Here is a 12,393-nt window from a genome sequence, read left to right as displayed (position 1 = left end):
GCCCATTGCTCGGTCCCTGCTCCTGCCAACCTAGCAGTTCGAAAGCACGTCAAAGTGCAAGTAGATAAATAGGTACCGCTCCGGCGGGAAGGGAAACGGCGTTTCCGTGCGCTGCTCTGGTTCGCCAGAAGCGGCTTAGTCATGCTGGCCACATGCTGTACGCCGGCTCCCTCGGCCAATAAAGCGAGATGAGCACCGCAACCCCAGAGCCGGTCATGACTGGACCTAATGGTCAGGGGTCCCTTTACCTTTTACTACTGTATATATGGCCCACCTTTAGTTATTGATACAATAATGTGGAACACCCTAGAATCCACCTGAGATGAGTCTTCAATTTTTCCTTCCAAATCCTTGTTCACCAAACTTAATCCATCTACCGAAAGCAGTTTCCTTCCCTTGGCAATAAACAGCTTTCTATAAATGAAATCATCCTTGATAGCGCAAACACATACCAAAGATGGAGGGAGGTCCATGATGGTCATGTTTTCAGAGGGCTCAATAGGTGCCTCATGAACAAGACATAATGTCCTTGGTGCCTCATACCTCTAGGACAGCCTCTCCTTGTATGAACTGCCCCAGACACTGATCACCATGTGAGGCCCTTCTTTGTGTGCCTCCTGCATGGGAGGTCTAGAGGACGGCAACAAGAGAGAGGGCCTTTTCTGTGGTGGTTCCATTTGTAGAATGCTCTCCCCATGAAGGCTCACCTGGTGCCTTCATTACATATCTTTAGGTGCCAGGTGAAAACATTCCTTTTCTCTCAGGCCTTTGGCTAATAAAACAATATGTTCTTTTAAATGGGGGGGGAGGGTATTTTGTTCTTGGTTTTATTATGTATTTTCTCATTTTGTATTTTCATGTTGTGAACCGTCCTGTGATCTTTGGGCAGTATATAGATTTAATTAATTAATTATAAGACAGAATGTGACCTTGGCAAACCAAGATTAGGAGGTTCTTTTACTACTAGGCAATTTGCTCCATTTCCCTGGTCCCAGCCAAGCTCTCTCTTTTTCGTTCCCACCCAGGGCTACATTGTGCCAGGGTTTAGCTCAGGAACCTGTTTTCTCAAGTCTGATGGCAGAAGTTCCTCCTTTTCCTTCACTGAAAATGCCAGGTCCCTGTTTTTTCCAGCAGCTTCAGAATTCTTCCACAGAGTTCTCAAAGAAAAAAAGACTGGCCTGATAAAAACTTAAGAACTTAAGTCTGAATGAGGTAGATTCTTCCTCTTTACGACGGAAAGGGAAGCAGCACCACTAAGATCCTCCACTTTAAACTTAGTCATATACCCTTCACCCGGACTCATTCTCCTGCTTGTTCTGCCATTGTCCTTTGGGTACCGGCATCTGGACTAGGACTGGGCAATATCTTGATATATTGTCCAAAACCATTTTGAAGTCTTTATCATGATAACGGTTTGTTTTTGAACTGGCAATATACAATGGTACCTCGGGTTAAATACTTCGTTCCGGAGGTCTGTTCTTAACCTGAAACTGTTCTTAGCCTGAAGCACCACTTTAGCTAATGGGGCGTCCTGCTGCTGCCGCGCCGCCGTTGGGTTAGCGGAGTCTGTAACCTGAAGTGTATGTAACCCGAGGTACCACTGTATTGCGAATCATGGTGTTTGTGCACTATGCAAAAATCACCATGTGGGAGAAACAGTGAAGCCAGCCAATGCCTCTACGTAGCTCCATCCTTATTTCAGACATTGTGATATATCGCAATGTTGAAAACCAAATACTGCCCAGCCCTAATCTGGACACTCTGACCCTTAGCTTCACTATCTTCCAAGAGTAAGGTAAAGGTAAAGGACCCCTGGATGGTTAAGCCAAGTCAAAGGTGACTATGGGGTGCAGCGCTCATCTTGCTTTCAGGCCGAGCGAGCCGGCGTTTGTCTATACAGCTTTCCGGGTCATGTGGCTAGCATGACTAAACTGCTTCTGGCACAACGAAACACCATAATGGATCCACACAGCTCTCCCTTTCACTGGGAATTTTAACCCTGGCAAACTATCCTTTCTTGCAGACTCTGGGCTGTGAGCAACCTGTTACAAACAGCTTTGGTCCCTATGTCCCTCCATTCCAGCTCAGCTTTACTGCAGTATATGACAAAGAGCTAAGGATTCAACATGTCACGCGCTAATAAAATTCACAGAACTTTACTTAGATGGCAATAATACAACCTTGTTGAAGTTTACAGAGATTTACTAGCCCAGCCCCAAATGAGAAGAAAAACAAACAAAAATTAGGTGACACTTGGCTGCAGAAGATTATGGGTGCTGTACTAGGCTCTTAATTCAACTTCATAAAGGGTGTTGCCTCTCCCTAGCGTACATACGTAGGAAACTCAGTTTCATTCACAGTTCCACCAACCAAAAGCAACCTTTGGCTAGAGTGAATATATAAAGGGGTTTCCAAATATTTCCCTCAACCATACAGTTTCCCCAAATGTAGTTAATAAAAATAGAAAGTGACATGGGGAGGGGGAAGACAGCCACCACACAGTTCTTTGGTTACAGATGTTGGCCACGACCACTGAGCCCAACAAATTGGACAACAAAAATGTGTGTGTGTGTGTAGTTTTCTTTCAGTGCTTCAGAGGACTCCCTTCACCCCTCCCCACAGTCCTTGCCTAGGACAGATTTGCAGCTTTGAAAGCCAACACACACCAAAGTGTTTGAAAGGATTCCTTCCTCTGAGCACCCTGGGTCTGTGTGCATGCTGTGCCATATAACAGACAGAGGGGAGGGAAGAAAAGAGAAGAGTCCAGCTGTAGTTCCATGCTACCGCTTCCTCTCTCCTTTCTGTGTTCTCTTCTTCTCTTTCTCCTTACGTTCTTGCTTAGCCAACTTGTCCTTCTCCCGCTGGAGTTTGTCTTGCTCCTTCTTCCGATGGGACTCATCCCGCAGATGCTCTCTTTCCAGCTTCCGGGCATTCATAACGGCTTCCAGGTTTGTGTTTCTGAACAGAGCTGACAAGGAGGGAGTTGAGGAGAACAAGGAACTCGACACAGAGTGAATTCCGAGTTGAATGCAACAGCATCATTCCTCCTGCGACTGGCACATCAAGACAACTGACCAAAGCTGGTTCTTGGAAAGATTTAGAGCAGGGGGTCAGCAAATTTTTCCGCAAGAAGCCAGTCCACTGTCCCTAAGACCTTGTGGGGGGCTGGACTATATTGGGGGGGGATCTCCTCCCACGACTCTCCCCTCCCTTCTCCACAGCACTGGACGAGCCCCGGTGGCTGAATACCTGTGCCTTGCGAGTGGCAGGGGCTGGTGGCACAGAGGGAACGATGAGCAGCGTGAAACGGCTGCTCCAGAGAGGGGCTGCTCTCCTTTAAATGGCACTCAGCCAACTGCAGCTCCTGTGCCTTGCGAGCGGCGGTGGTGGTGGGACAATGAGCGGCGCAAAAGGGCTGGCTCCAGAGAGGGGCTCCTTAAAATGGTGCTCAGCCAACTGCGGCTCAACAAAGCCCAGCCCCTTCCTCTTCTAGGCAGGGTGAGGAGAAGCCAGGAGGAGGGAGGGAGGAGGCACCACCGTGGTGGTGGTGGGGAATGGAACAGCCCAAACGATCAGAATCCCCACGTGGCGATTCCTGGACCGTCCATGGGCCGGATCCAGAAGGCAATTGGGCCGAATCCAATCTTAGTTTGCTAACCCATGATTTAGAGTCTGGGATCCCTGCATTCAATTCCCACATTTTCCTCATTTATACCCTTGATTTCCATTGACTTTATCTCAACCAACCTCACTTGTATTGAGATGTAATACAATGAAAACTATATAGCAGCTTGGATATTAGGAAATGCTATATAAATTACCTGTAATATTTGTCGTATGAGCTACAGTAACCCAGCCAATTTAGCTTACAAGAAACACATGAAACCAAGCTGGACCAGCATCCAACTACTGGCAATTTTTTTCCTATAACAGCAGATATAAAACGACTCCATAACTCACGATCTACAGCTTGCAACCCAATCACCACCCAGTAAGATTGTCTCATCCTTGCCTTCTCAAGATTTCCTTCCAGAGATTCCATACTATATACAATTGCTACCCCCTCAGACACAGTATTCCCTGCTAATTACTACCCCACTTTTGTTCTCAAATAAGTCAACATTCCCCATCTCACATTACTAATAATATTATAGCCTCAAAATACCCTATTTGTAAGGATACATTTTTCGGAACTGACGGTCACTGCTGCTGCCCCAGGATCATCTTCGCCATCTGCTTCAGTGCGCCAAGTTAAGGGCATTTGGTCACTAATTAGGATTTGGGTGATATGGAATGCTGTGGTGGGAGGGATGTTCTGGTGATGAGACAGCATGACCACAACCTCAAAAAAAAAAAGGACTCTGAAGCCGTTCCAGATACTGCAATCTGATTCCCCATTGCCAGAATATTCTGAAGATATTTGCTTGTAGATTATCCATTCTATCATGAGTATGGCAAGATGGAGATCTCCAACCTCTGCTTCTTCTCAGAAGCTGACAATCAGATTCCTAGCCATCGCAGCTCATAGGCAACAATAAACCGGCCATTCATGAATGTATCTAGTCCGTTTTGAAAGCCATCTGTACTTGCACTCATCTCAAAGCAATTTTTTCTGTTAGTTTGCCTGACCAGTCCGCACCAGTTGGATATGTGACAATCACAGGCTGCCAATGTAATGGTGCATACTGCAATGAAATAAAAACCTATTTTCCATCTGATGGACTGCCGTTGTTGAAATCTGTTTTAAGGGAGAGTTTCAGATCTCTAATTACCCCTCATTAACCCATAATACACACACTGATCCACAGTGAATGTTCTTACAGTCCAAGGCAGAAAACTTTACTATAAATATGCATGTGCAGTGGAATCTTGGTTCTCGAACTTAATCCATTTCGGAAGTCCGTTCGACTCCCAAAATGTTCGAAAACCAAGGTGCGGCTTCCGATTGGCACAGGCAACCCAGAAACAATAGCCGACAGCCACATCTGATGTTCAGCTCCCAAAAAAAGTTCGAAAACCAGAACACTTACTTCCAGGTTTTTGGCATTTGGGAGCCGATTTGTTCGTCAACTAAGCCCTTTGAGAACCAAGGTTCCACTGTATACTGTAATTTACTGTATACTGTAAACTAAGTTCATGGGGCAGAGCAGGCTATAAAGACCTCAAGGGCCTCTCTCCATAGGAATGCGGACCCCAGGATCATCTTTTGAGGCCCTTCTTCGTGCACCTCCTCCATGAGCTCCAGAGGTTGGCAACAAAAGAATGGGCCTTTTCTGCAGTGACTCCGTCTTTGGAATGCTCTCCCTAGGGGGTTCGGCTGGCACCTTCATTATATACCTTTAGGCACCAGGCAAAAACATTCCTCTTCATACAGACCTTTGGCGGACCGACATCCAATGGTCTTTTAAAAAAATGGGAGGAGGAGGTTTATTGGGTTGTGCATATATATATGTATATATATACATATATTCTGTGTTTTTACATTGTGATTTTATGTTGTGACCTCCCTGAGACCCGCGGGCATAGGGAAGTACAGTGGTACCTCAGGTTAAGTACTTAATTCGTTCCAGAGGTCCGTTCTTAACCTGAAACTGTTCTTAACCTGAAGCACTACTTTAGCTAATGGGGCCTCCCGCTGCTGCCGCGCCGCCAGAGCACGATTTCTGTTCTCATCCTGAAGCAAAGTTCTTAACCCAAGGTACTACTTCTGGGTTAGCCGAGTCTGTAACCTGAAGTGTATGTAACCTGAAGCATATGTAACCCGAGGTACCACTGTATACTTACTTACTTACTTACTTACTTACTAACTAACTAACTAACTAACTAACAAATAATAATAATAATAATAGAGGGGGAAAGGAACCCATGGACTCCAACCCCTGAGTTACTGGATCAGCCAGCCAGAGAGTAGATTCAACATGCTTTGGGAATTTGCAGCACAAAGGATATTCCTCATCATCTGTCACCTCAGCATACTGTGCCAGGAGGGCAGCCTTCTGTAGTGTCTCTTCCTTGGCGACCTCTTTGGGCTTCACCACGATTTGTGCCTGTTTTTCAATTATGTTAGCTATAGCTTGGATCTCATCTGGGAAGGAAAGGGGACAAAGCAAGGGTAAAGAAAGAGAAGTCCATGATCACCCTTCAACAACAACAACAACATCATTTATACCCTGCCCATCTGGCTGGGTTTCCCCAGCCACTGTGGGCGGCTCCCAACAGAATATTAAAAACACGATAAAACATCAAGCATTAAAAGCTTCCCTAAACAGGGCTGCCTTCAGATGTCTTCTAAAAGTCGGATAGTTGTTTATTTCCTTGACATCTGATGGGAGGGCATTCCACAGGGCGGGTGTCACTACCAAGAAGGCCCTCTGCCTGGTTCCCTGTAACCTCACTTCTCGCAGCCCTCGGCGCTGGATCTCAGTGTCCGGGCTGAAAAATGGGGATGGAGACGCTTCCTCGGGTATACTGGGCCGAGGCCATTTAGGGCTTTAAAGGTCAACACCAACACTTTGAATTGTGCTTGGAAACGCACATAGGCGAGCTGAGTCCTATTTGAATCTCACCCTTGGGGCCTTATGTTCTGTAGTTACAGCACAGCCAAGATACTGGAGAGGAACAGCTTGTGGCCAGTTTTCATGTGCTATTTTGAGCACAAGGCGAGTAACGTTTGGAATCAACATCAAAACAGTTCGGTATTTTAAGCAGGCCCCTAAAATAACTTCTCGCCCATCTCATCCCAAATTGCTTGCCCGAAATGCATTTTTTAAATTTTGCATCACTTCCAGAAGATATTCAAGCTCTGATGACACATGTTTGAGCTGAACACAGAAATCATGAAAGATGAAGGTCAGACCCAAGTCATTTTAAGAACACTGGGCACATTTTTAAAAATATGTAAACATCATTACATCCATATGTATTTATACGCAAGTGCTGTACATACAAACATTCGTAACGTAACAAAGATTAGTGTTTAAATTTGTCATTTTACACACATGAAATCAATACCATCTTTGTATTTCCTTAGCTTGTAGATTAAAAGAGGAGCCTATGATCAGGCAGCACGTTACAGTATTTTACATAATTAAGCAAACATATCACAGGACTGTATTTTGCATTGCTAGCATTGCTCCTATTATCTGTGTAATAATTCTCCAGTAACGTTAAATGTTTTCCCACCACAAGTGGCTCAAGTCTCCTGTTGCTGCTTTGCAGTACCAACATCTGCTTTCTGTACCATACATCTTTTGTATTTTCGAAGGCAAAAACCAATGTTCTGTTATAGCCAGACCTATGGAAAAATATCAAACTTTTATCAAACAGATAACCCTATTAACCTCTTGATAACTAATAAACCTTTCTGCCATTTATTCACAGAAGACTGAAAAATCCTTATTAAATCTATTTATAATCTTGTAGGTCTCGTGTACTCTTGTTGTACTGCTATAGTTTTGAATTTATGCTTTAATATTTTATTTTATATATACAGTTTTTACTGCAAGCTGCCCAGATAACTGTGTTATGGAGTGGTATATGGGTGCTGCCATATATATATATATATATATATATATATATATATATATATATATATATGAATGAAATGCATGCAATATAGAATAGGGGGTAATTTTTCCTTTAATCTGTAATTGTTCTTCAGATTTATTTTATTTTACTTATTTGTTTTATTTATCCTGTCCTTCCTTGCAAAGGAGCCGAGGCAGACAAACAATAAAGCATTTTTAAAAATTATTATAAACAATTCCAATAAAGGTGCAGGCTGAGAAAGATCTCAATTTAAAAGGCTTGTTGGATAGAGGAAGGGCTTCAGTAGGTGCCAAAAAGCCAACAGAGACGGTGCTTGTCTAATATTCAAGGGGAGGGAATTCCAAAGGGCAGATGCCACAACACTAAAGGCCCAATTCCTACATTGTGCGGAACAAGACCTCCTGACAAGACAGTGTGTGCAAGAGAGCCTCACCTGCAGAGTGAAAACAATTTTTCTAAAAAGCTTCTGTCATTGTTCCAGGGAACAGATGCCTGACAGATCAAGGGGGAGGTGAATAGGAAATAACAAATAGGGTAAGGGCAGAAAATAGGAGAAAAGACTTTGGTCCAGTAAGTTGAAAGCCATGCAGAAAGCATCCAGCAACCACTCCAGTGATGCCAAAAGGAATGTGAAATACCTTCTTTCTTTTCATTACTTCCATCATTTTGGGCCTTTGACCACCTTTCAATGATTTCTCTGCAAACTTCTTGTAGTACATCTTCATCCTGATTAAAAGAAAAGATGCCTGTCAGTGGGAAAAAAAGGCTTGTCCGTCACAAAGACACAGTAAGGGACAACTTGGGAGACTTGGAATGCCCAACCTGGACCTGCCCCCTGGCCAATTTTTGTTTAAAGCCCTCATAGCCCTCCCAGAATTTAACCAAGGTGTAGCAAAAAGTTTAGCTTAGTTGTTTTCATTTTTATTATGTATTTTGCGTTTTTTTATTATGTAAAAAGACCTGCGGGTATAGGGTGGTATACAAATTTAATAAATAAATAAGAGAGATTGATACACTTTAAAGCAGGCTTCCTCAACCTCGGCCCTCCAGATGTTTTTGGCCTACAACTCCCATGATCCCTAGTGGTCGGGGATGATGGGAATTGTAGTCTCAAAACATCTGGAGGGCCAAGGTTGAGGAAGCCTGCTTGAAAGCTACTTTTCTCTCTCTTTTTTTACTTTGTACATCACATGTCTGTAACATGTTTATATTTGTATGGTATGCTATGCCCGAGTGCAGGTAAAGATACTAATTCACAGAGCGAAACATTCTTCAGGTCCACAGACTGATGACTATTGTGGCAATACAAAATATGAGATCTTTGCTCTCTCTCTCTGAAGCATGATGGGAGTTACAACTCATGGAGAGAATTACCTGAGAAAAGAAAATGGCTGGCATTCACAGTCTACCAACTTGGTCCTATGAGATGCATGAAGTGGGGAACCTCCCAATTACGCAAAGAGCCTCGATGAGTACAGGTCCTCCATGTTTCAGAAGCTCACCCTTCAACCCACAGGGGGCCGAGGAAACACAACAAGAGAGAGGGCAGGACTCACCACCACGGTCCCATGAATAAACAGAACACCTGGGGAGTGCTATTATCTCATTGGAATCCTTATGACAACCCTGCAAAGTAGATCAGCATTGTCCCTACACTGCAGATACGGGTGGAGGGGGAGCTGATTGAAGAAGGCTTAAAAAGGATACCAACCAAGTTCATGACAAGAAGCTAGATCATGGCCAGGAACAGTGTGTTGAAATTTCTGCATTGCAGGGGGGGTTGGACTAGATGACCCTCGGGACCCCTTCAAACTGTAAATGATTCTATGAGCCTTTTTAGCCAGTACGCCACACAAGACTCATTGCATGGGGCTACCTTTGAAGGTGACCCGGAAATTACAATTAATCCAGAATGTGGCAGCTAGATTGCTAACTGGGAGTGGCCACCAAGACCATTTTACACCTGTCCTGTATGTTTCCGAGCACAATTATTATTATTTTTTTAAATAATTTTTATTAACCGGCCAATCAAATCAAATCAAATCACATCACATAAATTCCAAATTACAAAGCCAAATTTTAAATTTTGTTGAGGGGACCCATATTTCAAGATCCGAAGGGGGATTCTGACCATCTTCTTGCTACTGCGTTAATGTCCAAATCATTCCAAACAAAGTTCATAATTCTATCCAGTCTTATCTTGCTGTTTCCACATCACCTCTTGTTCATATATTTTCTCTTTTTTCTTTATGATCTCTTCTGATAGTCTCCTTAAGCCGATAAACACCAATAATAATCCTGTGTGAATTTTTCCGTTCTTCCAATCCTCAAATCGAGATGGTTTCCATATATCATTGCCTTCATAGATAACATCACTTTTTCCATCTTTAATTACAGAACTGTCATTCTTAAGTCCCTCTGAGGAGTTTCACCCACAATATAAAAACAGCTCTATTTCTCTATTTCTCCTCCCAGACTTATGTCCTCCGACAGAACTTCCCAATATGGCGACGGCACTTTTAACTGCGTCGTTCCAAAGCCCTTATACATTCCACGCTCTTCTCAAAACATGCTTTGGTTCGAAAGTTTATCTCCACACAGCCTTAAATCCACAGCTTAAGTCCTTAAAACGACATTTCTGACTGGGGGGGGGGTTCTTGTTTAATCACATAAAAGAAAGGAAGGTTTTTCCCCCCTCCCCCATCAGTCCCTTTGCCATACCGAGTCTTGGCATATCTTCTCGTGATTTATACTTGCTCCTTCGACTCTTCTTGTTTTATCAGAGATCTCTTCTGTTAGCAGTCTTTACTCCCCCTTCTTCCTTGAAATATGTGCATTCGCTTCATCCAAATTGTTTCTTTTGAAGTTCTTGCAGCTAGTGGTGCGGATCAGAGACGGCGTCCAGGAGCGCCGAAATCCCACAGGAGGGCATTGTGCCCCCATCCCCACAAATTCGGGGGTGGTATAGGGCACAGCAGGCAAGGGCAGTCCCACCCCACAATCCGGGGGGGGGGGGGTAGGGAGGCTATTTACTCCCATCACAGCCTCCAAATTACCTCATGTGGGTCGGAGAGACGTTATTGTCAGCCATCTTCTGATGCGCCCCTGTTTCCGAGCACAATTAAGTGTTGGTGCTGACCTTTAAAGCCCTAAACGGCCTCGGTCCTGTATACCTGAAGCATCCTCTCCACCTCCATCGTTCAGCCCAGACACTGAGGTCCAGCTCTGAGGGCCTTCTGGTGGTTCCGTCACTGTGAGAAGTGAAGCTACAGGGAACCAGGCAGAGGGCCTTCTTAGTAGTGGCACCTGGTGGAACGCCCTCCCATCAGATGTCAAGGAGATAAACAACTATCTCACTTTTAGAAGACATCCTAAGGCAGCCCTGTTTAGGGAAGTTTTTTAATGTTTGATGTTTTATCGTGTTTTTAATATTCTGTTGGGACCCGCCCAGAGTGACTGGGGAAACCCAGCCAGATGGGCAGGGTATAAATTATTATAATATTGACTGAGATCCCCCACCCCCCCAAAAAAACCCCACAGCTCAACTAGTTCTGTCTGGTTCAAGCTGACTTATGCTTTTAATGCTTGATGTTTTATCGTGTTTTTAATATTTTGTTGGGAGCCGCCCAGAGTGGCTGGAGAGGCCCGGTCAGATGAGCGGGGTATAAATAAATTTATTATTATTATAGCGGACTCACGGGTTGCGAACGTGATCCTTGCGGGAGGCAGCGTTCACAACCTGCAGTGCTGCATGTGTGCACGGGCGGGTTGCGATTTGGCGCTTCTGCACATGCGTGATTTTGTGGTTCTGCACATGCGCGAGTGCCGAAACCCAGAAGGAACCTGTTCCGGTACATCTGGGTTCGGTGTGGTGCACAAACCCGAAAACGCGCAACGTGAAGCGTCTGTAACCCGAGGTATGACTGTAATATTACAGTGGTACCTCGGGTTAGGTCCTTAATTCGTTCTGAAGGTCCGTTCTTAACCTGAAACTGTTCTTAACCTGAAGCACCACTTTAGCTAATGGGGCCTCCCGCTGCCACCGGAGCACGATTTCTGTTCTTATCCTGAAGCAAAGTTCTTAACCTGAAGCACTATTTCTGGGTTAGCAGAGTCTGTAACCTGAAGCGTATGTAACCCGAGGTACCACTGTATTATTATTTTATATACAGAGACCTTTCGGCGCCTGGGGCAAGACGTGCCACCGACACAGATCGGGTCCAGCACCCTGGTGGGGTGGGAGGCGCATGTCACCCAAAACAGTTGCTCCCCTGGCATGTCAGCCACGTGAAGACAGAAAGCAAGATCTGGGGGCTGGACTGGTGCACTTTTCTAGGCACCTTTCCACCACCCCTCACAACTGGCCGCCCGAGGCAGCTGCCCCCATGGCAGGGCCGGCCCTGTGGGGAGGAATCGAACCCAGTCCTCGCTACCCAGATCAGCTCCCTCCCTCAGAAGTTACTCACGGCAGAACCTGGCTTCCAGACAGGCAGGGGCGAAATAAGCTCCAAAACGGAGAGGCGGCACCCGCGACTGCCCGGGTCGCCTCGGCCCCCTCTCCCCCCTGGCGCTGCAATGCGGTGCGGTGGGTGTCGCGCTCACCTGCTCCCCCGCCGCCAGCGCCCCCGCCAGCCCTTCCAGCCGCTCGGCGTCGCACTCGGCCTCGCGCAGCACGCCCTGTATGTACCCGCCGTACACGTCCCCATCGAGACCCAAGGCAGCCAGGCGCCCCTCCAGCCACGGCTCGAACGCGCAGGGCGCCGCCATCTTGGCTCGCCACCAACCCTGGGGAGGAGGAGGAGGAGGAGGGAGCGCGCCTGCGCGGCGGCGGCGGAAGCTGCGCAT

The 12,393-nt window shown here is 45.7% G+C and overlaps 1 protein-coding gene across 1 annotated transcript; it reads right to left on the bottom strand.

Annotated features, from left to right (window-relative positions):
* Window positions 1-2,140: 2,140 nt before the first annotated feature.
* CCDC43 (coiled-coil domain containing 43) lies at window positions 2,141-12,384 on the bottom strand. Its single transcript, XM_083583573.1, has 5 exons — window positions 12,151-12,384; window positions 8,187-8,274; window positions 5,950-6,085; window positions 4,183-4,241; window positions 2,141-2,968 (listed from the first exon to the last, which is right to left on the bottom strand). Exons 1-5 carry the CDS (start codon window positions 12,313-12,315, stop codon window positions 2,781-2,783), a joined length of 636 nt encoding a protein of 211 aa, XP_083439699.1. The 5' UTR covers window positions 12,316-12,384; the 3' UTR covers window positions 2,141-2,780.
* Between the last annotated feature and the right edge of the window lie 9 nt (window positions 12,385-12,393).

This window comes from Podarcis filfolensis (assembly GCF_964270895.1).
Source record: "Podarcis filfolensis genome assembly, chromosome: 13".
Classification (NCBI taxonomy): domain Eukaryota; kingdom Metazoa; phylum Chordata; class Lepidosauria; order Squamata; family Lacertidae; genus Podarcis; species Podarcis filfolensis.
This window is presented reverse-complemented; position numbering and strand designations above follow the sequence as displayed.